General features: G+C 34.7%; 1 protein-coding gene across 1 annotated transcript in view; it reads right to left on the reverse strand.

The window, feature by feature from the left end:
• Positions 1 to 26,144, reverse strand: part of CDH12 (cadherin 12) — a 415,721-nt gene that overhangs the window by 195,326 nt on the left and 194,251 nt on the right. The window contains exon 3 of the mRNA XM_068535175.1: positions 17,443 to 17,737. Coding sequence (XP_068391276.1) covers positions 17,443 to 17,737 — 295 coding nt within the window. The remainder of the gene's footprint in view (positions 1 to 17,442; positions 17,738 to 26,144) is intronic.

The following is a 26,144-nucleotide window of genomic DNA, read 5'->3' on the forward strand; positions in this document are numbered from 1 at the left end:
AAATGTTCCAGGTTAAATTTGATAAAAATGTTATGATGTAATCTTGTGTGTAATGTTCTATAATTGAAAATTAGATTGCATTGGTTGATAGTGTTTTTGAAATCTTTCATATTTATATATTAATTACCGAGAATTGAATGTTAAAATCTCTAACCATGAGTAAAGGGATTTTTTGTCGTTGTTGTTCTCTGTTTGGTTCTGTCAGTTTTTACTCCATGCATTTTGAAGCTCTGTTATTAAATGAATATATAATACATTGAGAATTAAAATGTATTTCTGAAGAATTTACCCTTCTTATATCTCATTTTATTTCTAGTAATTCATCTTGTTTGAAACACCACTTTGGTGTTAAAGCCCTACATCAGCTTTCTTATGCTTAATGTTTCCATAGAATATCTTCCTTCACTTTCTTTCGTTTTAAGCTATTTTTGTCTATATATTTAAAGAGCGTTCAGAGTAGACAGTATGTAGTTCAGTCTTCGTTTTTATTCAGTCTGAAAATTATTGCTTCTTAATTTGAGTCTGTTACGGGTTGAACTGTTTTCTTCAAAAAGGTTATGTTGGGGTCCTAACACCCAACACTTCAGGATATGAACTTATTGGGAAATAGGATTGTTACAGAAGTAACCAAGTTAAAATGAGGTCATTAGAATCCTAATCCAACATGACTGGTATCCTTATAAAAAGGGAAAATTTGGATATAGACACACCAGCAGGAAGAACACTATGTGAACATGAAGACAACCACCTACAAGCTGAGGAGAGAAGCCTGGAACAGTTCCTGCCTCACTGCCCTCAGAAGGAACCAACACCTTGATTTGAGACTTCTAGTCTCTAGAAATAACAGACAATATTTTTTTGTTGTTTAAGCCACCGGTCAGTAGTACTTTGTTACAATAGCCCTAGTAAACTTATATGTGTTTAGTATGTTGCAGTTAGTCATCAATATGGCTGTTTAAATCTACTATGTTGCCATTTGTTTCCTATTTGTTGGATTTTTTTTCCCCAGTTGTTTTTATTCTTAACTTTTCCAGTCTTACCTCAGATTAAATGGATATTTATAAATTACTCTCTTTTATTTACACTATTGGTTGTTTTAACCTTTGTGTGTGTGTTGTTTGTTTGAGGTTCCTGGACCTCAAAGTTGAAAATTTTAATCAAAATTTGGAAACATTGGTAGTTATTTATTCAAATATATTTTTCTGCTTCATTTTGCCTCTTATCTTTCTTGGATTCTAATTCTACATATGTTTGATGGTTTGATATCATCCCATGTCAATCTCTTATTTATCTCAGCATTTTCCTCTTTTATTTGAGACTGTGTAATTTCAAAGACTCCGATTTCAATGTCATTTGTCTTTCTTCTGATACCTGCAATCTGCTATTGCGTCCTGCCAGTGAACAGATAATTGGGTATACTGTACTTCTTATTTCTGGAATGTCCATTATTATTTTTGTTGTTGTTGTTCTATCATTATGACTACATTTTCCATTAGTCGTAAAATATGTTTATAATATATATCTGTTAATTTCAAAACCTAAGTTGCCATGATGTCTATTATTATTAACTGTTTTTTCTTCTTTGATCATTGATCAAATTTTCCTGCTTCTTTGCATAATTTGTATTTGTTTTTATTGCATGCTGAAAATTTTAATAATACACTGTAGAAAATCTGGATGTTATCTTATTATAAAGGGTCTTAAGATAATTCTTTGAAGGCAGTTAAATTACTGGCAGATACTTTTGATCTCTCAGGCCTAGTTTAATTCTTTATTAAGAACAGTCTCTTTCAAGTTTTGTTTTTAGACAGAGGGCATAGCCTTTACTGAAGGAAATGGCCCTTACTCCTAATGCATAGGTTTTCTGGGGCCTCACATAAATGTGTGAGATGTCCAGTGAAATCTCTCCCCTGTGGCTAGTCCATAACTTCAACATCTCCCCACCCTGTGTTATCTCAGCCTCAAAGTATCTGCTTTCAGCAGGGCATAGAGGTTAATTCTGTGCCTGCACAGAGCAGCCCTTGGTGAAAGTCGCTCCTAGACCCTTACTCTGACTTTTCAGTGCTTCTCTGTGCCTCTCCTTACTTTCTACACAAGTTCCCGTCACTTCAGCAGTCCTCAAGTTTTGCAGTCACTTCAGCAGCTCCCACCTATAATCTTATCTCTAGACATTATTCTTAGCGTCATATTCCTTGTGCCATGGTAGTAAAAGTGCCCCTAATCAAAGAGTCCAGCTAAATGTAGGACTTGATTCATGGCTTCCCTTCTCTCAAGGATGACAAACTTGTACTACTTGGCACATACATTAAAAAACTGTTGCCTCATATATGTCGTCCAGTTTTATCATTGTTTATGGTGAAAAGTCAAGCCTAATACCAATAATTCCATGGTGGCCAAAACCAGAAGTTCCTCTGATATAATTTATATCCTTCAGAAATTCCTTACTCTTTGGTCTGCTAGTGAAATGCTTCCCAGCTTCCTATAGGTATATTTTCCAAGTATTATATTGTGTTATTTCAATGGTATTTTGAAACAAAGAAGAAATAAATGTGTTTGTTCAGTCCACTTTCATGAATTTGAACCACTAAGACATGACTTTTAACATCCACTAGACATACTTTTGCACAGTATTTTATTATATTTTATATCCATAATATTTCATTTCCTGTGTTCTGAGTCTCTATTCAAATACTTTGGATGAATTGTATTTCATAAAAAAATATGTATTCTTAGAAGGAGATGTTTTTAGAATTGTCCTTCTCATGTGATTTACTAGGAACAATTGCAAGGATGAAAATAGGAAAAAAAAAATGTAACTGAAGACTCTTGTCTTCTCCAGATCTAAAATCCCAAAGGAGAAAAAGCTGCTGAAGGAAGGAAGAAATTACTAGCATTTTATTAAAATCCTTCTAGGGTTTAATATTTTTGTTTGTTTGTTTGTTTTACAAACGGTATCTCTTTCAATCCTTATAACATGTTTAGTGGTAAATAGTACCATCAAACTTTAAAAAAGGAAACACTTTTCTAAACATTCCCCCAGATTTCATAAAATTTGCATGCAGGTCTTTGATACTCCAGGTCTATTTTGTTTTCCCTGTAATATTCTGCCTTTCTAGAATTATGACCTTTCCCAGTGTTCTGTAAACACTCTTTTAACCTTGCTCTTGTCAGTCGTACTATTCCTTTTTAAGATACTTTCCACTAACATTCATCAGAAATAAATATATGGACCCAAAAATAATCTTTAAAAGTTTTCCTTTTTCTGCTATATACAAAATAATAATCTTATTATTGCAGGAAAGACACTCAAAACTATTTAACTCTAAAAGCTCTCCCTGGTTTAGAAACTCTAGACCTGCTTCTGTTATTGGGAATTAACATATGAAAATAGTGTTCTTAGTAATTGGGCAGGGCAGTCTGTTACTGTTCAGGGGACACATAAGTCACAATTTAAAAAATACAAAATAGAATTTCTATCCATTGTTTTTAAGCACATTTTTGTACAAAACTAAGACTGCTAGAAAAATGAATTCTTTATAATCCCATTGGTATTTCTGATGTTTGGAACTCTTTGGTAGTCTAGGTATATACCAGATTATTATTTTAAAGTAAAAAGGATAAGAAATATAGGTAGTAAAGTTTACATGACCTTGTTAAATTCTAGAATATCCACTCTGGCTAACTGGGCAGAAATGAGAATAATGAAAGAGAACTCAGTTTAAATACTAAATGAATATATTTGACAATAGAAATATAAACATAATAATATGAGTAAATTGCTTCTACATGAGGCCTTTAGCTAAATAGGAACTTAATATTAGTTACAAAAAATACTACTTCTATGGAGATGACAATTTTTTTTCAGAAATGGTAATGGTATTTTAAAAAAGATTTATAAATGGAAATATGTTTTCTCCTCTTATAGTGAAGTTTCTACTAAATTCTCATGACAACAATGTTTTTACAATAAATCATTTCACTGTCAAACAGCATATACTAGATTAAACAAAGGGAAAAAGAGAAGAAAAAGGCATGAAAAAAAACCTCTCGATAGGCTGCCACCAATTGCTTTCTTGTTTAATTTGAATTGTTCAGTAGCTAATCATAGTTTGGCACTTTCTTGCCATCAAAGCATTTCATGAAATTATCCCATTACAATGTTTTTCTCAGAAGCAAAATTAACATGGTTGACAGTTTAATTGACGTTTCTTTTTCTTCTAGTGCCATTGCCAACTAAACAAATTGTACCATATTTTGATATTCATTTTTGTGAATTATTTATACAATTGTAGTCACTGATATTTTTGTTGTTTTTAAGTTTCAGTTTCTTTGTCAGAAATGAAAATAGTGCCAACCTTGATCAACTCACCAACCTTACTTTCTAAGGAAGTTTCCTCTAACACTTACTGGGTAGTAATTGTTAATACTGGCTGTTGTTTTCAAATTTGGTTTCAGTAATTTTCAACTTTCCTAGTGAGGCAAAGAACTTAAGAATCCTGAGGAATCATTGGGGAAAGAATGTTTCAACCTAATCTAGAGTTTCTCTTCTTTCAAACTTCTTAGTTTCAGTTTTAATATTTTTTTAATTTAAAAATACGGTTATGTAATTGAAGTAAGAATTGTTCTGCAGAAAAATTAATACTTTATCATGAAATTTTAATACTTTAAGACAGTGTTTACATAATTATAATAAATTCAAAACATTCCTTTCAGCACCAGCTAAGTGGGAGTGTACAATTTCATGCCACATGCACCCTGTTACTGTGGGACTTGCTTCTGCCCTTCATTTACCCTCTGGTCCTGCCATTTGTCTTTTTTTTTTTTTTCTTTCTTTCTTTTTCACTTTTTGAGGAAGTTTTTTCTATAGTAAACACTCTCCTTCTTCATACGTCTATTTAAAATGTTGACCTTACCTTAACCTACTCTGATAATCCACCAACACATGGCCCAACAAACTAAGGATCAGACTATGTATATTTTAGTCTTTGCAGGCCATTTGGCCTCTGTGGCCAACTCTGCCATTGTAGTGTGAAATCAGCCACAGATAACACATAAATGAACAAGTGTGACTGTATCCCAATAAAAACAGATGATGTGCCAGAAGCCCACAGGGTGTAGTTTGCTGCCCCCTGCACTAGACCTTTGGAACGAAAGCTTTCTGAAGGTAGAGGTTTTGTCTGTTTTTCTCACGGTTCTAACCATAATTCCCAAAAGTGTCTGGTACTTAATAGGTGTCCCATAAAGTTTTGAATCTGTTGAACATATACATAGAATAAAACATTTAGCAAAATAAAATATATGATTTGGAAAACACTTGGATTCTGTACAAATAAAAGCTTTTCTGAGTATTTATTTGGCTTAATATTTACTCTGTCTGGAATAATAGAGCAGATTCATATTTTCAATTGAATCAGTGCCACTCTTGATTTTATTGTTAATTTGGTTAAACTAAACAGATTTTCTTTGCTAATTCCTAGAAAGACTTTTATATAGTGACGTTCTCTTTACTGTCTTTGAATTGCATGCTGTTGTCACGCTGAGTTATTTCCAGACATAGATGTCAAGTCCTTCATCATGTTTGGGTTAGAGATCTCATTAACTTAGTAGTCTTGCCATTTTGTCTGTCTTTGAGTCTGTTCTTTTGATGGAATATTTTCACCTTGATCAACGAGTGTAATCCGTCAGTGTCTGGTTGCTTGAAGTTATTTTCCTTAATACCAAGCTTAATTTATACCCATCTTCATACCTCAACACATTGCACAATGGAAAGCAGAAACAAAAATCAGTTTGGAAAATGGAGCTGACATCTATGTAGAATACCCAGGACAAGCAATTGAACCTCAGAGAACTCTCCGTTGCCTTCAGGGGTTTATATAGGTGCAACCGCTCTCCCATGATCACTTATCATAAAGCAAGAGACAATTGGGCCAAGGTAGCTTCCTGCCTGCCTTTGTGTACAAAAAATAAATAGAATAGAGCAAATAAGGTAAAAAAAGAAACAAACAAAAAATGAAACAAACAAACAAAAAACCAGTACCACAGCTGGAAGCCAACTCTAAAGAAAAATGATGTTGATAGCTCTCCTGCCAGTAGCTGGACTTGCTACATCCTGGCAAAGCAGTTTTTATAAAACATATTGAAGGTTTATAACCACTTGGAGGCTGGAAAAAGAGTAATACATTAAAAATATGTTTAATGTTTTGAACCACTCGGCGGCCAAGAAGCAGCTTCTGCTAACATTTATTTAACGCTTAGAGTCATTTGGTGGTTAGGAAAAAAAAAAAAAAAAGAACGTCTTGTTAATTTTTAACATTTATGGCTGATCAGTGGCTGCTAAAGCAACTATCAATGCAGAACGGTTTATGTTTCGGGACACACTGTGCTGCTACTAAAACAATTCATACGCTTCTCTCAAGGCCACACAAACATTGTCAATAGCGTTACCTTTGCAACTGCACCACTAATAAAAACATAGGAATCAAACAGAGGGATAAAACGCTCCTGGAACACATAGTCATAACATTCGATGGCCCTGAAAATGGTTCTGCTGTGCTGTGTGCTGTGGACACTTTGCAGCTGACACCAGAGGGATCACCAGGCCTTGCTCAATTTCATCAAATGTGTGAAAGTCACTCAGCAGATTGCAAAGCAAAAGTGTCATCTGATAATTGGTGTTTCTTACAAATCAACAGCTTGTCTCTATACATTAAGAGAAAAGAGTACTCTACACCAAATTAAATGTAAATTGGGATAGAAAGTCTATTAGGTTCTTATATAGACTTGGCATAGTTTGAAAAAAAAAAAAGTAAATATTGAGCTTCTGTGTCACAGGGAGGGACGATATAGAAAAAGGGGGTAAGATAATTAGCTGGGATGTCTACAGGTTAGGCATTCTTCTGCTAGTTTCCTGATAATGAGAGCCAAATTATTAACAGGATCTTCCCCTATTTAGTGATTGCATTTTTTTTCAGACATTGGGATCAGTGCTAGTTATACATTTTCTCCTTTACTACTTGCAGTATACCTCTGGGAATAAGGTATTTTTATTCCTCATTTATAAGTAAGAAAACCAAAGCACAATGAGGTCAAATAACTTATGCAAATCCTCACAACTAGGAAATGGTAGAGCATGGATTTGGACTCTTAAGTTCAGTGCCCACACAGTGTGTGGCTAGAACATGTTACAACAGAGATTTGTCCTCTGTCTCTCTGTAGAAATCTTTTTTCATTGACTATGAATAGAAAAGGTATGTCCCAATATGGAAAAATTTTTTTTTCCAAAGCCAGTATATTTATTTCAGCTTCTGGCCTTATCAACTACTTCCTAGGTCATTTTTGGCCTCTCATATCAAAATTTGGCCTCAGCTCAACAAATTATGGAGGAAATTCAAAACGAATGAAGGGCCCCTGATTTAAACATTGTTAATGCATGTGGAAAATACAACTCAGAGGTAAGCACTTCTAGAAACACCCTAAGTCCCTTTAAGAATCAAAGAAAGCCATTTCCTCTTTGCTTATCTTCTAGAATAATTCAGTCCTAAAGCCGAGCTGAACTTTTGTGCTGGCAGAGATAGGCAACTGGAGGAGTTGGGAAGAAGCTGCAATAGACCAAATCAAGGTACTGAAGCCAGAGCAGAGTGAGGGAGGTGTCCACATAGAAGGGCTGGCAAGGGGTATCAGAGATTGATTCTCATGAGGAAGTCACCTATGTGGGGGAAATATGGCCTTGTGTATGGATTTAGAGCTGTAATGAGGTGAGCAAAACTTCCATCTACAGTGGAGAAGAGAAACAGCCAGTGCAGATTTTCAAAGTTGGAATGGAGTCATCAGGGCACCTGCAAGGGGTCTGCAGGGGTAGTGGCAATGAAAGATTAGGCTTGATCAAATAAGAAAATATATTAAGGACAACAAGAGCTGGATTTCTCACTCTTGGAAAAGAAAGTTATAAATTATACAAGGATTAAAAAAAAAACAAGCAAACAAACCTGAAATGAATGGCTGTGTTAGACTGGAGTTGAAGGTATTCGTACAAAATTATGGTTTTCAAAATATGTAGAAGGATGCAGAAATAAATATTATGTATGTACATGTCCATAGATCTATTCTTTAGCTGTACCCACTGAGAGGGGCTGGGAGCAATGATTCTCCAATAACAAAGAGCAAGCTGCAGCCAGATTCTGGGCTTCTAAACATTATTCTCCATAAGGGTGAGGAGAGAGCTCCTTGGAGAAATAGCTTTCTTCTGGGCTGAGGCAGCAAATAAGCAAGACAAGTCCCAAACATATTTTTGAGCCAGAGAGTAAGGGAGTATTCAACTAATTAAGGGTAATATTAAAAGGACATAAAAATCAGCTTAAAGAAGCTTTCATTGGCCAAATTTAAAATAATTCCAATATTAAAATAATGATATCAATTGTGAAATAAAACTCATGTTTTATGGCAAGACAAGAAAAATTTAAACATAAAAATTCTTCTCTGCCCTTTGGCCTAGCCTCTCCCCTCACTGTGCATTGTGTATCTGCATTATGCATTGACCTAACTTCCCCCATCAGCAGGAATACCTGCTCAACAATGAAGAGCAGGCACCAACAAGACAACTCCTTAAAAGATAACATTCTTTCTTTTTTTTTTAGATTCCATATATATGTGTTAGCATACGGTATTTGTTTTTCTCTTTCTGACTTACTTCACTCTGTATGACAGTCTCTAGGTCCATCCGCCTCACTACAAATAACTCAGTTTCATTCCTTTTTATGGCTGAGTAATATTCCATTGTATATATGTGCCACATCTTCTTTATCCATTCATCTGTTGATGGACACTTAGGTTGCTTCCATGTCCTGGCTATTGTAAATAGAGCTTCAGTGAACATTTTGGTACATTACTCTTTTTGAATTATGGTTTTCTCAGGGTATATGCCCAGTAGTGGGATTGCTGGGTCGTATGGTAGTTCTATTTTTAGTTTTTTAAGGAACCTCCATACTGTTCTCCATAGTGGCTCTATCCATTAACATTCCCACCAACAGTACAAGAGGGTTCCCTTTTCTCCACACCCTCTCCAGCATTTACTGTTTGTAGATTTTTTGATGATGGCCATTCTGACCGGTGTGAGATGATGTCTCATTGTAGTTTTGATTTGCATTTCTCTAATGATTAGTGTTGTTGAGCATTCTTTCATGTGTTTGTTGGCAATCTGTATATCTTCTTTGGAGAAATGTCTGTTTAGGTCTTCTGCCCATTTTTAGATTGGGTTGTTTGTTTTTTTTGATATTGAGCTGCATGAGTTGCTTGTATGTTTTGTAGATTAATCTTTTGTCAGTTGCTTCATTTGCAAATATTTTCTCCCATTCTGAGGGTCGTCTTTTTGTCTTGTTTATGGTTTCCTTTGCTGTGCAAAAGCTTTTAAGTTTCATTAGGTCCCATTTGTTTATTTTTGTCTTTATTTCCATTTCTCTAGGAGGTGGGTCAAAAAGGATCTTGTTGTGATTTATGTCATAGAGTGTTCTGCCTATGTTTTCCTCTAAGAGTTTGATGGTGTCTGGCCTTACATTTAGATCTTTAATCCATTTTGAGTTTATTTTTGTGTATGGTGTTAAGGAGTGTTCTAATTTCATTCTTTTACAAGATAACATTCCTTCTTGATCTTGTAAAGGGTCACATGACTCACCACATTGGCACTTAAATCTGGATTATGTAAACTGTCAATAATACATCATTTAATGCACAGCCCTCTATCCCAAAAAAGTTATATAAACTGTGTCTTGACTTCTAAAGGGCAGAACAGTTCTCAGAGCTTTCTGAGATGCTCTTCCCAGGTTATAATCCTCAAATTTGGCTCAAATAAAATTTTCCAATTCTTTCTTAGATCAACTGATTAATTTTTTGTTGATACAATCGATTAGAATCAATTTAATGGAAAACAAAACCTGGAGACCACACAGATATAAATTAATAAATGGATAATTTGAAAATGTGATGAGAGCTAAGTTATTCCTCCAGTTTTAAAATACCTTTTGACAAAATATGTGATACTTACAGAAAAGATAAAGAGTAAGTTTACAGTAGAATCATCACCTAATATAGACAATCTCTAAGATGGACCTCAGTATGACTGCCTTCAGTATTCACACCTTTGTCTAACAAATATGTAGAATATGGCAGAAGTGAAAGGATGTCAATTCCAAGATAACAACCACATGAGTGGCTTGGAACTGCTTCCTCCCACAGGTGAATCTTCAGATGAGACCATATTCCTGATAGCCAGCTTAACTCGAAATCCATAACTCTGAAGCAGAGATACTCAGACAAACCAAGAGATAACACATATTTAAAATTTTGAACCTCTAAATCATGGGGTAATTTGTTATATAGTACTAGATAATACCAATTTCACACCTGGTAGTGGGGTGCTGCCATAACAAATACTTAAAATGTGGGAATGGTTGCACTGTCAGGCAGTAGTGCCTTGAACACAATGTTGATTGAATCAACACTCACTTGGAAGGGCTGTAGGTGAGGGCTTGCAACAAAGTAAGAATATCTTATTGGGAACTAGAGGAAAAGACATCATTGTTATGCAATGACAGAAATTTAGCAAAACTGTTGCCTATATTTATTTGGACAATGGAAAATGGACCTAGTGACTTTTAAACAAAAAGGGTCCAGGTCTTGCTGCTTTTGAAGATTCCTGATCTTTCCAGATGGCAAGTGATGTTAAAATTAAGAAATGACTTTTAAGAAAAGCTTAAGTCCAGGACATAGAGAGCATGGTCAAAAGATAAAGCCGTGAGAGTGACTATAAAATGTTTTGTTAGGACCTTAGTAAGATCAAGCATGGTCTTCGTGGCTTCATGTCTAGTCAGAAAAAATTCCCTCTTAAGAGCTTAATGGTATGTGTGACTCACAAGATTCTTTCCAGCAAACAATAAGGATTCTAATTCATGTAAGGGCTTTGTCTTTCAGGCATCTCCAACAGGGCCAAGGTAGAGAAGAATTTATGTTGAAGAGTTTTTTTTTTTTTTTTGTCCAATTCAGTGAACCCCATGAGGACTCCTGGGATAGCCACAGCACCTACAAAGTTCTTAAAAAGAGCTCTACATGTAGAAACATCACAAGAGTGGACTGAAGAAGGAGAGTTGGAGATTGTACAGTGAGGAAAGGTCTTTAGACCCCTTGAATTCAATTGGCAGGAAGCCAACAAAGAGAGTTCCTTAGTTTCAGGTACATGCTATATTTCATGAAAAAGAAAGGGTAACTCAGAATGGAGAACCAAGAGCCCAGATGGTGGAACTGAGATCTGTGTCCAAATATTCCCAGCCCTTGTACCTAATCAAAGAGCATTCAGCATTTACCAGCTAGATTTCAGAAATGTCATGGCCCAGTAACTCTTTTTTATTCTGTGCCTTTTCCCCCTTTTTTAACAGAAATGTCTACAGAAGTTATCCTATGCCTATCTCACCATTGTATGTTGGGTGTATGTGGGATAAGCAACTGGTCACTTTAGCATCACAAGTCTACAGATCAAGAGGAAATAAGTCTAAGGAACCTCATTTGCACTTGGACTTGAGTTATATGATTTTCTGGAATATGAACTAATACAATAAGGGGAAAACATTTTAGGGTACTAGAAAGGGGCTGAGTATATGTTGTATGACATACCTTTGAGGACAGTGGTGCACTGTGGTAGGTAGAGAGGGCCCTCAGAGATTCCAGCTTCCATGTATTCATGCTCTTGTGTAATTCTATTCTCTGAATGTGGATTGGACTTACTTCTAACAATTAGAATATGGCAGAAATGATAGGATATCACTTTCAAGACTAGATTATAAATAGGCTGTGGCGGGGCTTCCCTGGTGGCGCAGTGGTTGAGAATCTGCCTGCCAATGCAGGGGACACGGGTTCGAGCCCTGGTCCAGGAAGATGCCACATGCCGCGGAGCAACTAGGCCCGTGAGCCACAATTACTGAGCCTGCGCGTCTGGAGCATGTGCTCTGCAACAAGAGAGGCCACGATAGTGAGAGGCCAGCGCACCGCGATTAAGAGTGGCCCCCACTTGCCACAACTAGAGAAAGCCTTCACACAGAAACGAAGACCCAACACAGCCAATAAATAAATAAATAAATAAAATTTAAAATAAATATAAATAAATAGGCTGTGGCTTTGATCATAGATGTTCTCTCTCTCTAGCTCTCTCTTAGATAGCTCATCCTGGAGCCAGGCAGATGCCATATTGCGAAGTAGCTCTGTGGTGAGGTCCACGCAAGGGACTGAGGCATGCCAACACCGCATGAATAAATATGGAAGCAATTTCCTACCTCCCCCCAGTTAAGACCATAGCCCCAGCCAACAGATTGGATGCAATTTCTTGAGAGACCTTGAGTCAAAGGTACCCAGCTAAGCCACTCCTGGATATCCATGCTCCTGTGAGACAATAAATGCTTGTTATTTTACATTGCCAAGTTTTTAGCCAATGTATTATGCAGCAATAGATAAGTAATATGCAACTTTTGTGAAGTAATAAAAATGAACATCATTAGTAGTAGGACAAATTGAAACTATGTTCTACCTGATAGAATGCAACAGGAAGAATACAGCATTTCCTCTGTGATATACCTAACAAAGATGCATACACTGAATTTTCACATGATGAAACATCAGACAAACCCAACATGAGGGACATTCTGAAAAATAACTGGTCAGGAAAAACATGTTGGAGTTATGGAAGTCAAGAAAAGTCAAGAACTGTTCCAGATTGAAGGAAACTAAAGAGATCTGGCATTTAAATGCAGTGGGTGATTTTGACCTTGAACATTTTATTATATAAGATACTATGGAGACAATTGATGAAGTTTGAACAGAGTCTAAGGATTGGATTGTAATAATGCATTAGTGTTAATTTCCTGATTTTAATAAATGTATTTTGGTTGTATGAGGAGAATGTCTTTATTTGTAGAAAACAGCCAACATTCTTTCTCCAGTCTCCTAACAAGGACTATGCTTATGGGGCACAGATAGAAACCAATGATAGTTTGCCTGTTCATTCTATATTACTTGAGCTGCTCTATGTGGCCATGGCTGGCTTGTATGATAAGGTGTTTTCTTTATCATTTTTTGGTTTCTCTTTCTATAACACTTCCATGAAAGCAAGGAAGTGTGGAGATTTACGTATGTTTCAAAATCATAATAAAGGTATAATAAATTAATATTAAATATAGTCACAGCCTTCACTATTTCCTTCTTGGAGTTGGACTATTTAAGTGTGACCGTGTAGAAAATATTCTCTGTTTAATAACCTACCAAAAACTCCACCAACAATTTCATCTTGGACTATATCCCCAAACTCCATGTAAATCAAAATACAATTCATAGAAAAAAGCCAGGGGGTACATGTTATTTACTTTTCTATGAAACCAGCAGTATAATTTCCTTTAGGTATATCCTGTTTTATTTAAATTTTTCTAAACATTTTTTTAAAATCAGTGGATAAGAGATATATTCCTCAGATTTTTTGTTCTAAGCATGGACCCCCATCCTCAAATTATAATATAATACAATAATATAATATGAATTCTGAAATCTTTACAAGTTCATCTGAGATTAAAAAATAAATTTAAAGCTCCCAAAGAAATTTTAGAAGCTACTAACCCTAGAAAAAGGGTACAACTGATTGCAATTAACTTTGTTCTAAAGAGCCTAGGTGTAATTCCTACTTTCTGATCCATCAGAATTTTCATAGAAAAATAAAGATCAAATAGTAAACAATACTGCACGGAGTTACTGTAATGGTTAAATAAAACAAGGAATGCAAATCTCTATTAGGTCACCTGGTCCCTACCTATTGCTCAGGAAATGGTAGGTCTTACTTAATAAATTATGATTCACAACTGACATCTATAAAATGTGTCATAGGGACCTCGTTACAAATAACCAAATCAGCAGCCTAAAACTGGTTTAGCTCAGGCTGAGGAAGACAATGCAGGTATGAATATGGATTTAAAGATGTTAAACATGTCAGCACTCTAGGAAAAGTAACTTAAACTGCACACCCTACTGATGCAAAATCATCAGATATTAAAGAAGGCACATTACTGTAATTCACTGTTACTCTAGTGATCTTACAGAATTAAGACCACATTCATAACGTCCAAATTTGTCTCCAAGGAGAAACTTTGAGTTGGGGATTATCTGGATCATTAAGTAATTTCCTTAGGTCAGAGTAAAAGCACTTTATCTGTGAATATCAATTACTTCCATGGCATATTGGATGTAGCACAAGTGACAAAGTGACCTTTCTCTTAAACAATTCATAGATTCACTAGAATTTTCTTCAACTTTTGGGAACTAAATATATTCCATAGTCTTATAATCTTAAATATTGATTTTCCTCTAAAATCTCCACCCACCCTGCTCACCACCATCCTCTCTTTGTAGAGTTATGTTTTTTATAATTTTCCTGTTAGTTTTTTTGTATTCCTGGTTTAATCATTCATCATATTTTCAGATGTACAATCCATTATTGCTAAACTGACATTTGCCTAATAGACTATTTCATGACCTTTTGTATTACACAATAAGCTATTTTACTATATTCTTTTTAAATTGGTTGAGTCTTTTATTAAAAGTGAAATAAGAACATTCTCAGTTATTGGGAAAGGATAGTTATCTCCTAGAGGATACCTCAAGCACAGATATACAAAGCCAACAGTGAGATTTGCCACAATAGTTATATTGCCCAATACACCATGGCTAGTTCTATCTGGTGTTGACTAAACATTATTTTAATATTCCAAGGAAAATGATACAGAAGCAGGAATTGCCTAGAAGGAATGTGGAAAAAGAAAATAAAGAAAAGAATAATCATTAGATAAAGTGACTTAGAGCAGTAAACCATTTCCATATGGTAGGAAGGGTGTGCTTGGGAATGGAGTTCAGGAGCTCTAGGGACATAAATGTTATGTCTGGACACACAGCAGCTTCTGGCTAGCTTTAAGCTGCTCAGGTAAAAGCCAAAACAAGAAATACCACAAATCTAACTGGGTCTCTAACGGATGTATTTGGTTATAGGTGTATAGGCAGGATTCCAGAGGATGGCAAAAGTAGTGCCTGATAGGTATCTCATTTCTAATACTGAATTTGCAAGCGGTGTTTCTACTACTTAGTATTTATTTGAAAAGGGCATATTATGTTAATATAGTCCAAGAATACCTGGGTGAACTCATAACATATGTTATGGTTCCACATTCAAAAGAAATACTGTTCTGTTATTAAAAAAAAAAAAAGGGGGGGGGGCTTCCCTGGTGGCGCATTGGTTGAGAGTCTGCCTGCCAATGCAGGGGACACGGGTTCGAGCCCTGGTCTGGGAAGATCCCATATGCCGCGGAGCAACTGGGCCCGTGAGCCACAATTACTGAGCCTGCGCGTCTGGAGCCTGTGCTCCGCAACGGGAGAGGCCGCGACAGTGAGAGGACCGCGCACCGCGATGAAGAGCGGCCCCCGCTTGCCGTAACTAGAGAAAGCCCTCGCGCAGAAACGAAGACCCAACGCAGCCATAAATAAGTAAATAAATAAATGGATCATCACGTTTTCAAAAAAAAAAAAAAAAAATTAAAAGGGAGGGTGCATTGAAAATCAGTTTAGGTATTTACTAAGGTCTCTTGAATAACCAATGAGAAATTTCAGTTATGGTACATGGGAAAACATTTTAAAGAACCTATTCTTGCATAGATCTTTCTGATAACTCATGGCAGCACGGCAAATTCTGTCTCACCCCAGTACCAAAGCTGGGCCCACTTTGTTCTCTCACTCACCTACCCTTCGCCTGATTTTCCAGATTTATTTCTCTCTTCAGGCACTAGCTGCAAACTCCTTATACAAGGGCTCAGCTCTGCGACCCTATCCTTTATCCTAATTGGCACCACAAAAAACCTAATTGTTTATCTAATAAGACAGAACTTTCTAATACTGTAGAGGGATGGGTGTGTTTGCTTTAAGGATGCTGTTTCAGTAATAAAGTGTCACTAAAGGCCATAAATTCGTGTAAATATTTCCAATTTACATGAAATAAGCACCAGGTTAAAGAATTTATGTACTGGATTGCATTGTCTTCTTAAAGGTCATACTTTTCCTCAAAGTACTGCCTTCATTTTTCTGCCTGTGTAAAACCAAGACACAATTTTAAAAACAGCTGTCCCCATTTTCAGGGACTAGTTTCTAATACATTTTCCCAGTTGTATTTCTAAATCTGTAGCAATCATAGCACCGCGTAAAAGAGGCAGCTCAAAAAAAAAAAAAGCAGAAACTGAATAAAAGATTTGCAGCCCTGAATATGCATACAAAAATTTTAAATCGAAGTGAACTCCTCTGAGCTGATTTCTTAGGTGAAGGAGAGAATATGGTCTTTGAATGCCTGATAAGGTCACAGACACAATTTCAAGTGCACTTATGGTAAATCCATGTGACAACTCCTACAGCCACTAACCTGCGTCTGCCCTCAGGGTAGTCTGTGCAATCTTCCTTGCATGTCTGGGATGGTTTTTGGGGACAGCAGAAGCCCTCCGAGAAATGTCACACGTGGGAAATAGTAACAATGGCTCATATACGAGAGTTTCAAATTGAAACCTAGAAGTGATGAGTAGCTTTACCTTACACATGTGCTAGAAACCAGAAGTTACTATGAAACAAATTGAGCGATTGGCAGTGGTGACTAAGGAATAAAATTTATAATTAAAACTTGTCAGTAAAGCTGGAATCCTTAACTCATTGACCTTAAAATACATATTATAGGACTTTGAGAATTGAAGTTGTTGAATTTATATTTTATTTGAATTATTAAGAATGATGATGATACTATAGCTTAATTGTAAATTTATTCTAGTAATGACTTCATAATGATATTTGCTTCCTAGTTTGATGGAATAACTACTGTAGGTTACTTATAGCCACAAAGGGTACAATACCTTTTCTCAGAGTCTCTATGGATAGCTACAAAGAATGCAACACATCCCTTTCTGAACCACCACTTTGAGACTCAGATGCAATACATAGTTTGGATAATTTATTTTGAGTGAAGAATGACTATCTGGTATTTGGTGTTACCTCCAGCACTGTGTAGGCATCTGAATTTGCAATGACAATCAATTACGGTACAAAGTGAGTTATGTACTTAAAGTACAAAGGAATTCCATGAATTCAGGGAAATGCAAAGACTGTAAAATAGTGGAGAATGTTATATATCCTAGATATTTATGTATCTATTCATACATTTAGAATAGAGCAGGAAGAAAAAATAGTGAAGTAGAAAAAAAAGTAAATGAAATTAATTGTATCCTCTACAGTGCAGGAATAATCTTCTGAGTTACAAACAAGATATTTCCGTCAACCTGGAGAAAATAAATGTGGAAAAGGCCTCGTCTCATCTGACAGAATTTTGATTCGCTTACTCACCCACAGGAGACATTTCTGGGACACTAGCAATATAAGGTCCATCCAAAAACTTTGGCTCATTATCATTAATATCCTGCACTTTGATGATGAATTCTGATTCAGGCTCTAGGGGCTTCCTGGTTTCTATGTCCACAGCCTGAGCACGAAGTGTGTAGAAAGGTTTTTCTTCTCTATCCAGGCTCCTTATTGCATGAATGTCCCCTGTAGTTTCATCAATGGTAAAAACGGTGCCAGCGCCATCTCCTGAGAGGGTGTATTTAACAGTGCCCTCTCCCTTATCTAAGTCAGAATGGAGCTTTAGGGAGAGAGGGAGAGAGAGAGAAAGAGAGACAGAGAAACACCATTAAAGGGATGGTCCCATGTTAAAAAGCCATACTTGCAGTATAATTTTTCACCAGAGAAGTTAAACCAAAATCTTATGTTTTTTTTCCTTTTTTTTTCCACCAACTTTTTTATTATAAGCATTTTTAACACACAAAAAAAGTTGAAAAAAATGTATGGTGGACACCTATATATACCTATATATATCTCAGAAATTCCACTGTTTACCTTCCAATTTAATCATACAGGTTTTGACTTATCACATAGATAGATCATATCCCTATCCTTTCATTCACTCTCCTGTCAATCCATCTTATTTCTCCATGCATTACAGAGGTTAGAAGTACAGCCCCAAATCCATCAACATGCATAAATACAACTATTTTGAACATTTATTTCTTTTATATACTTTGGGGGATAAAATTTTCATAAAATGAAATGCACAACTCTTAAGTGTACTTAGAGTTTCATTTTAAATGATTGTTGTATTAAAATAAATTAGCTCATATATATTAAATCATACAACTTCCAAATACCCTGAGGATAGAAATCAGTGACGTGAATCCAGTGAGAGATATGGTAAAAAAAAAAAAAAAAAAAAAAAAATCAGAAAACACTGAGCCTTTTCATTTGAAAGGAGAGTAGAGTTTTGGCATACCAGATCAATTTCAGATATGTACGATGGAGTATCTCATTTTAACAGACTGACTCTCAATGAGTTATTCAATATTACTCAGCCAAGCAATGGGTAGAATAACTGATTATCCTTTCAGATTCACAGGCAAATGGTTAGCCCTAATCCATTCTATATATTTGAAATGTTATAATATAGAACATTTTTAATTTCTGCTAAGTTCTTTTGCAAGTCAACACATGTATAATTCACTATAATACAGTATGGAATAAGACACACATCAGTGTAATAGGGGAGAGGACCAAAGAGAAGAGAAATTATTATTGTGATACTGTAAATCAGTGTTTTTCAATATGGAGTCCAAGAATTAATGATAGATGGACATAGTCTTGGAGATCTATAAATTATCCAAGAATAAATTTATATAGATAAATAATATGATATAAATATTTCATTATATATAATTCTCTAAGAATATGTGTACTCATATATTTCATAAATAATATAAATTTACATTCTATTTAAATTAAAAAGGATAAATATTCTTATAACTAATATTATTTTGTATCCAAATGCTGATCTAAAATGTTTCAAACTATTCTCACTCATTTAGGTACAGCCGTCTGATTTCAATGTTCAAATTTTTATTTTTAAAAGCTCATTCCAGTCAACGGATCAGTCAAAGAAAAAATGTTAAACTTTTAAAGTGACCATAGCCATTTGGGCTGTGCTTTAAAATTTTCACACAAGTATAGGTGTCTTGCAAAATTTGGGGTAAAAATGAGTTGTTTTTCTTAATGTTTCAACACAACATAAAAGCTTTGAAAATATTTTAAATTATATAGTTATCCTTTGCAAATAGGCGTTCTGTGTATTCGTATTAGTAATACCAAAACACAAAAACTCAACTTGGCTACATCTTTGCTCTTAAACTCAACATTCTGCTTTAGCTTCAGTAAAATATCATCATCCTTCATATTCATGTTACTAAAATGACTTTATTCATTTTGTGAATTTGTATTTACTTCAAATTGCTCTGAAAGTATGTTTGCATAAGAGCATAAGCAAAGGATTTGTACTGGGTAAATGATATAATTTAAACAATGAGAAAACTATAAGGGGGAACCAGGTTTTGATTTTTCTTTCAAAGTTTCGGTATATTTTACTCAAGTCTAAGGAAAATTGCAAAGAATGACAGGAGGTTTTTTCCTCCTAATATTTTATGAACTGCTATGAAGCATAGGAAGTTTCAAGCGTAAAATCAAGCTGTAGATACATGTTCTTTGAACTTAGGAATTTCAAATTACAAATTTCATCCATACTATTAAAGATATTCAACACATGAACATTTACTTTTACTTTCAAAGTTATCTAAAGATATGAGACAAGCAGAAGCCCAATGCAAAAGCAATGTCTTTATAAACTGGATCCATTTTGCCAATGGCTCCAAAGAACATGTGGTAATATTGTGGAAGCAAGTGAAAATTCTAAGTAGGTTTTTACAATGCGATCCAAGTAGGGTCACCAAAAAAAATTTTCATTTAGCCAAAATCAGAACCGTTTTCTCTTCAAACTGACATAAGAATAAAAAGGCAGACGTCTTTTCAGCTCTATTCAAGATCCAAGTTAAATTCAGTTGCTGCTACTCTATACACTTCCACCTTTTCCTTCTAATTTAAGTTTGGGTTTTGCAGAGATTAAAGTTTCAGAAGAAATATGTGAAAATACGTTAAATTTGAACTGAAAATGAGATTGATGAATGTAAAATTCTTGAGAGGATTAGAATGGTTACAGCAGTTCATTGTATGTTAATACCTTAAAGAAGATCACCTGCAGTACCCAGCATTGACAGGCAATGTTTCAAATTATTCAGTACCACATGTAAAATGGATGGTTAGTGGGAAGCAGCTGCATCGCAACGGGAGATCAGCTTGATGCTCTGTGATCACCTAGGGGGGTGGGATAGGGAAGGTGTGAGGGAGGCTCAAGAGGGACAGGATATGGGGATATATGTATACGTATAGCTGATTCACTCTGTTGTACAACAGAAACTAACACAACGTTGTAAAGCAATTATACTCCAATAAAGATATTTTTAAAAATAAATAAATAAATAAAATAAAATTAGTTATTCAGCATTGATTCAGTCCAGTACATGGGTGACTAGGTAAAAGTATTGGTATTTTTGCAACGTCAATTCTAATGTGAAATAAATGAGGTTGGCTTGATGTTGGGTATTGTAGAATTTGCTTTGTATCACATATAAAATAATTTGAATAGAGAACATATATAACATAATAGTTTATGTTGTAAACTAACATAAAAATCCCCATCACCCTCTTACTTAGAGATAACTTCTTTTATCATTTTATACACTTTCCATTACATATACACATATATTCATATATAAATGAAAGGGTATACATATAGAAATATGTTTGTATATGTTTTATATGTATATATAATATTATCTGATTATACATGCATATATACATGATATAAAAATGAGAAACGAGTCAACATTTTCAATAACAATATACCATAATCATTTTCAGTATACTTTGAAACTTTTCAGAATTATTTTTTAATATCTGTATTATGTTCGTTCAGAGGAAATCGAATGATTCAATGGGTTTTGCTTATCCTTTCATAAACGATGTGATGAATATGTGTGTGTTGTCTTAATTCCTTAAATAAACAGATAAATATAAATAGAAGGGTAATTATAAAGACCAAAAATGTAACTTTTATGAATCAAAAAATTGTGAATCTTGAATGATTCCAGAACTTGATGTCTACAGATGAGGCTGGTTTCTTAAATTTTTAGCCATGCAACTCAGGCTTAGCTTACATTATGAAGCTACTTCTCAGTTTTATTTGCATTTAACAGGAGGGAGGGTTACAGAAGGATTCACTTGCTGAATCTTTGGGTTGTGTTAACTATGAACAATCACATGATGCCATTTTACACAGTGGCTTTAAGCTCCATGTAAGATAATAATTCCACAAGGATAAAATTATTTTCCTTTATAGTGATTTAAAAATAACACAAGAAATATTTCTTATTCTGATTATTTTTTTAAAAAAGCTGTTTCTGAGTAGGCGCTGACTATATTTACTGACTGAAGCAGCCAAATCCAATAATATCATCTTTTAGTATTGACACTTAAAATACAATTTCTCCCAGAGAGTTCCATAAATGATAGCTATAGAAATATGCACTGTCCAGGCAGTTGTTTTGTGGAAGTGGTGTTGTTATTTTCCGATGTTTTCCAAGTCATCTCAGGTGGAGTGTGAAAATGAGATGCCAAGAGAGGCTTAAAAAAAGATACCAAGAAAAAAAAAAAAAAAAGATACCGAGGACTAGCTTTGGAGTGTAAGCAAATCTGAACTCCAGTGTCTAAAAGTTTTGAGAAAGCTAATCTAAAGTTAAGCGTTTACTAGCATCTCTCAGATTATATTTTACAAACTGCTGCAGAAAAAAAGAAATTTATTCTTATTTTCTCTGGGTTGAAAAGTGCACATAAAATGGGAAATACTTTTTATATCACTATACCCAGCAGTGATTTTTATTTCCAGAAATACTTTTTATATCACTATACCCAGCAGTGATTTTTATTTCCATTTGCTATTTGTCAGGATAAGGGTGGTTACAGGCATGAGGAGGGCATGGAGGATGTTGGGAGAAATGTATGATTCTGAAAAGTTTTTGCTAGAAAATCAAAAACTGTGCTCAACAGGTATTTCATTTGATGTATATACCTGCAAATTACTTTATTAATTATATGTCTATAGGTTTTATGGTATACTACATACTGTTTTATGGTACACTACATACTATTTTATAACCTGAATTTTAGATGGATTATATAACAATTTTCTTTATCAATAAGTATGAATTTATTACATCTATTTAAGTTAATCACAGGTATTTTAATCAAAGTACTACATTGAAATGGCTAAAATCAGAGTATGGAAGAGCTTGTAATGCACAATTTTACCCTCCTTTTCTCAGTCTCATTCACCAGGGAAATCATGTTTTAACTGTTTCTGTTGAATTCTTATTTAAAAAAAAACATATGTGGATATTTGTTAAATAAAAAATGTTATAATAGTATTTCTTTTATCAATTTGAATAATACTTATTGACTTGCAAACCCCAGGCCACCTCTTTTTTTCCAATAGTGTTGTAATATCATTTATTTTACTTGTTATCAATGAAACACTGGTCTGAATAGTATATGTGTACTTTGGGTCTGAATTCAGTTCAATCATACAATGTAACTGTGGTTCTCTATTTTCTACTATTATAACATTAACACTTTTACAGTCCCCCTTAAACTCCTTCCCTTTCTCATCCCTGAATTCCACTGTCTGTATTGTACAGAATTAAGTGTAAAGATTTTGTCAATTTGGTCTATTTATATATTTATGTATTTATTTATTTATTGGTCTCTTTTTTAAAAGTAAGCTCTAATGGTTAATTTTATGTATTAGTTTGACTGGGCCACAGGATGCCCAGACATTTGGTCAAAGACTATTCTTGGTATATCAGTGAGGATATTCCTGGATTAGAATAACATTTGAATCAATAGACAAAGTAAAGCAGACTGTGGTCCCTTATGTGGGTGTGCCTCATCCAATCAACTGAAGACCTGAATAGAACAAAAAAGCTGACCCTTCCATGAGTAAGAGGGAACTCCTCCTGCCTGACTGCCTTCAAGCTGTGACACTGGTTTTTATTCTGCCTCCAGACTTGAACTGAAACATCAGTTCTTCTGAGTCGAGCCTGTTGGTCTTTGCAATAGAAATATACCATGTGTTCTCCGGGGTTTCCAACTTGCTGACTGCAAATCCTGGGATTTGTCAGCCTCCGTAATCGTACAAGCCAATTCTTGATAATAAATAAATATATATCCTATTGACTATTTCTCTGGAGAACCCTGATTAATACATAAGCCTTCAAAGCCCTCTCCATCAGTTGCTGCCTAAACATAAAATAAAGCTAAACAAAACACAAACTCTTTTGATAATTATAATAATGTACATATTTTTGTTCCATAGCCAAATAACATACAGTGCCTATATGATTTCAATATTTTCATTTTGCATATGGAGTTTTTTGAGATATCTTTTTGTTTGTATTATTTGCTTTTCTCATATCTTTAAGCTCACCTCATTTCTCAGGGCCAACATCAAATCTCCTTTTAAAAACATACGTTGTTCAGGGACCCCTCTTTCTTCCTACTCCAAACTAGAGCATTTGCACGATTTTCAACCTGGAATTTTTCTTTATTAATCTCCTGGTTTGAAACACTATTTCTTGGATTTTATATTTTCTTCTATATTAGTTGACTAATTTGTTTGTTGCCGCCAATCTCCTATAACTTCCTGAGAATGTGTCTGTGCGAGGTAAGTTTCTTTAGTCTTTGGATGTTAGAAATGCCTTTATTTCAGGCTTTATTTCTTTACCTACACATATACTTAATTATTGTCTGGGCATATAGTTCTAGATTGGAAATAATTTTCCCTTCACACATTTAAAGGCATGTATCTATAGTCTTCTAGAAACTAATGGTAAAACTGATGTCCGTCTGATTATATTTCCATTGCAAGTAAGAAGCCTCTTTTTTCTCCCCATTTTGTTTTACTCTAAAATTACAATCTTATTTTTATTTTGGTATTCTAATTATTTAGAACACTGTCTCCAAGTGTCTGTTTATGTGTGCTTGTGTTTTGAACATTGTCTCCAGATGTGAGTTGATATGTGTTTGTGTTTCTTTCTTTGGGTCAGGCACTTAGTAAGTTCCTTCGATTCAAAAACTATTTTCCTTCAGCACTGAAGGAAATTTCCTTTTATGATTATTTCCATGATTATATTCTATCCTCCATGTTTCCCATTGTCTTTCTGGAATTCATATGTTCAATGTTAGATCTCATGGACCTTCTGTAAACAATATACTTTTTCTACAGTCATTCATTTCTATATCTTTTGGCCTATTTTGTGAAAAAATTAAAAGTTATCTTAAAATTATTTATTGATTATTTTCAGCATTTTCAAAGTCAATACACATACCCATGTGTGCACACACACATATGACAGGCATATTAATTTCCAAGATTTTTTTCCTTTACTACGAATGTCCCTTTTTAATAGAATTGTGCTCTTATTTTGTGGACACGGGGAATTCTTGAATCTTTTTGAGGACTCTAATTTGTGTGTGTGTGTGTGTGTGTGTGAAGACTCTCATTTGTCTGTTCATATTTAAGGATGGAGTTTTGAACTTGTGGGTTGAATTTATTGATTACAGTTTTGCCCTAGGTTGAATGGAAAGAGAATCAACCATTCCTTTTAATTTCAGATATTTGGTTGGGGACATTCTAACCACAATGGAGTTCCATCATTGCCCTAATTATTTCCAGATTCTCTACAGAAGAACTTCTTTTTTCAAAATTTTTTTATTGTTTACATTCTGCTCATTTATGTTTGGATTCCATGCATTATCATGTAGGTGGAAGGAATTCTGTATACAGACTATCAGTTAATCTCTATGTTTTACCCTGCATGTCTTTCTCCTTTTCTCTTGATCATTGGCATTTCTGAGTCTTTTTCAGAATTGTCCCTCCTTAGTCAGAGCCCTCTCAATATAAATGCTTGTAAGTAGCTTTGAACTTACTTGACCAGTCACCAATCCTTCACGCACTTATCAGTTTATAGAAATGGGCTAAACTGTCTGATGCCCGCCACACCACCCCGTTAGCATTATGCCCATCATCACCTAATAACCAGCCATATTCAATTTTCTCCTCTTGTCTCTCCAAATACTTTTTTTAGTTCTTTATTTTTTTTGAACATATATCCAAGAAAGTTTCAATCATTGCATTTGGATTTTGTGTCTTTGTTTTCTTTAAGTTTAAAAGAATCATGCCTCTTTATATTAATTATTTTCTCATCATTATCTTTCTCAGGAAACTAGGCCCCATTCTGAATGTCTGCTAGAACATGAAACTTCCCGATATGTTTTAAAATCTTTACTATTCTATCTTAGAATATCTCTTCAGCTTTTAAGTATGTAAGAGCCAATGTGGTGCCATAACAGTGTGCCCTACTTAATACTGAGATCCTTGTAATACAAATTACAGACATCTTCCACCAGCCATCTCCATAAATACATTCAGTCTAGGGGAAAGCTTCCCAGTACAGGACATGCCTCAGTAAATGTTGGTGTAATAACAGCATGTAAATAGTAATACTTATTTCCAATTTTAAAATCTATGATTACGAAGGCTGTAGAATGATTTAGTACTATGGTTCAGCAGTTAGTGCATGAAATAGGAAGTAATATTATAACTTTTACTTACATACAGGATTCATTCAGATAAATGGGCCAAAATGAGTATGAGAAAATTTTATGTGAATTTCTTTCGACAAAATAATTTTATTATATACAAAACAAACTACTTTTGCTACATTGTCTTTGGTGAACATAAAATACTTAGTGTGTCTTCTTTGCAGTTGCTTAGTTCTCAGGAACCTCACAGTGGCCATTGTATCAGCTACAAAGTGATTAGATTATGTTTAAGGCACTGTTTATTTATGAAAGAAGACCAGATACAAAGATGATCTATAACTCTGCCTGTGTAATGCCATAATGCAAAATTTCTCTCTTTTGGAAGCCACTGAATGCTCAAGAATATTTGACATTCTATTCCATTCTGCTCCCTGAAGGGACTCATTTGTTCTTCC

Source organism: Eschrichtius robustus, chromosome 2 (assembly GCF_028021215.1).
Source record: "Eschrichtius robustus isolate mEscRob2 chromosome 2, mEscRob2.pri, whole genome shotgun sequence".
NCBI lineage: Eukaryota > Metazoa > Chordata > Mammalia > Artiodactyla > Eschrichtiidae > Eschrichtius > Eschrichtius robustus.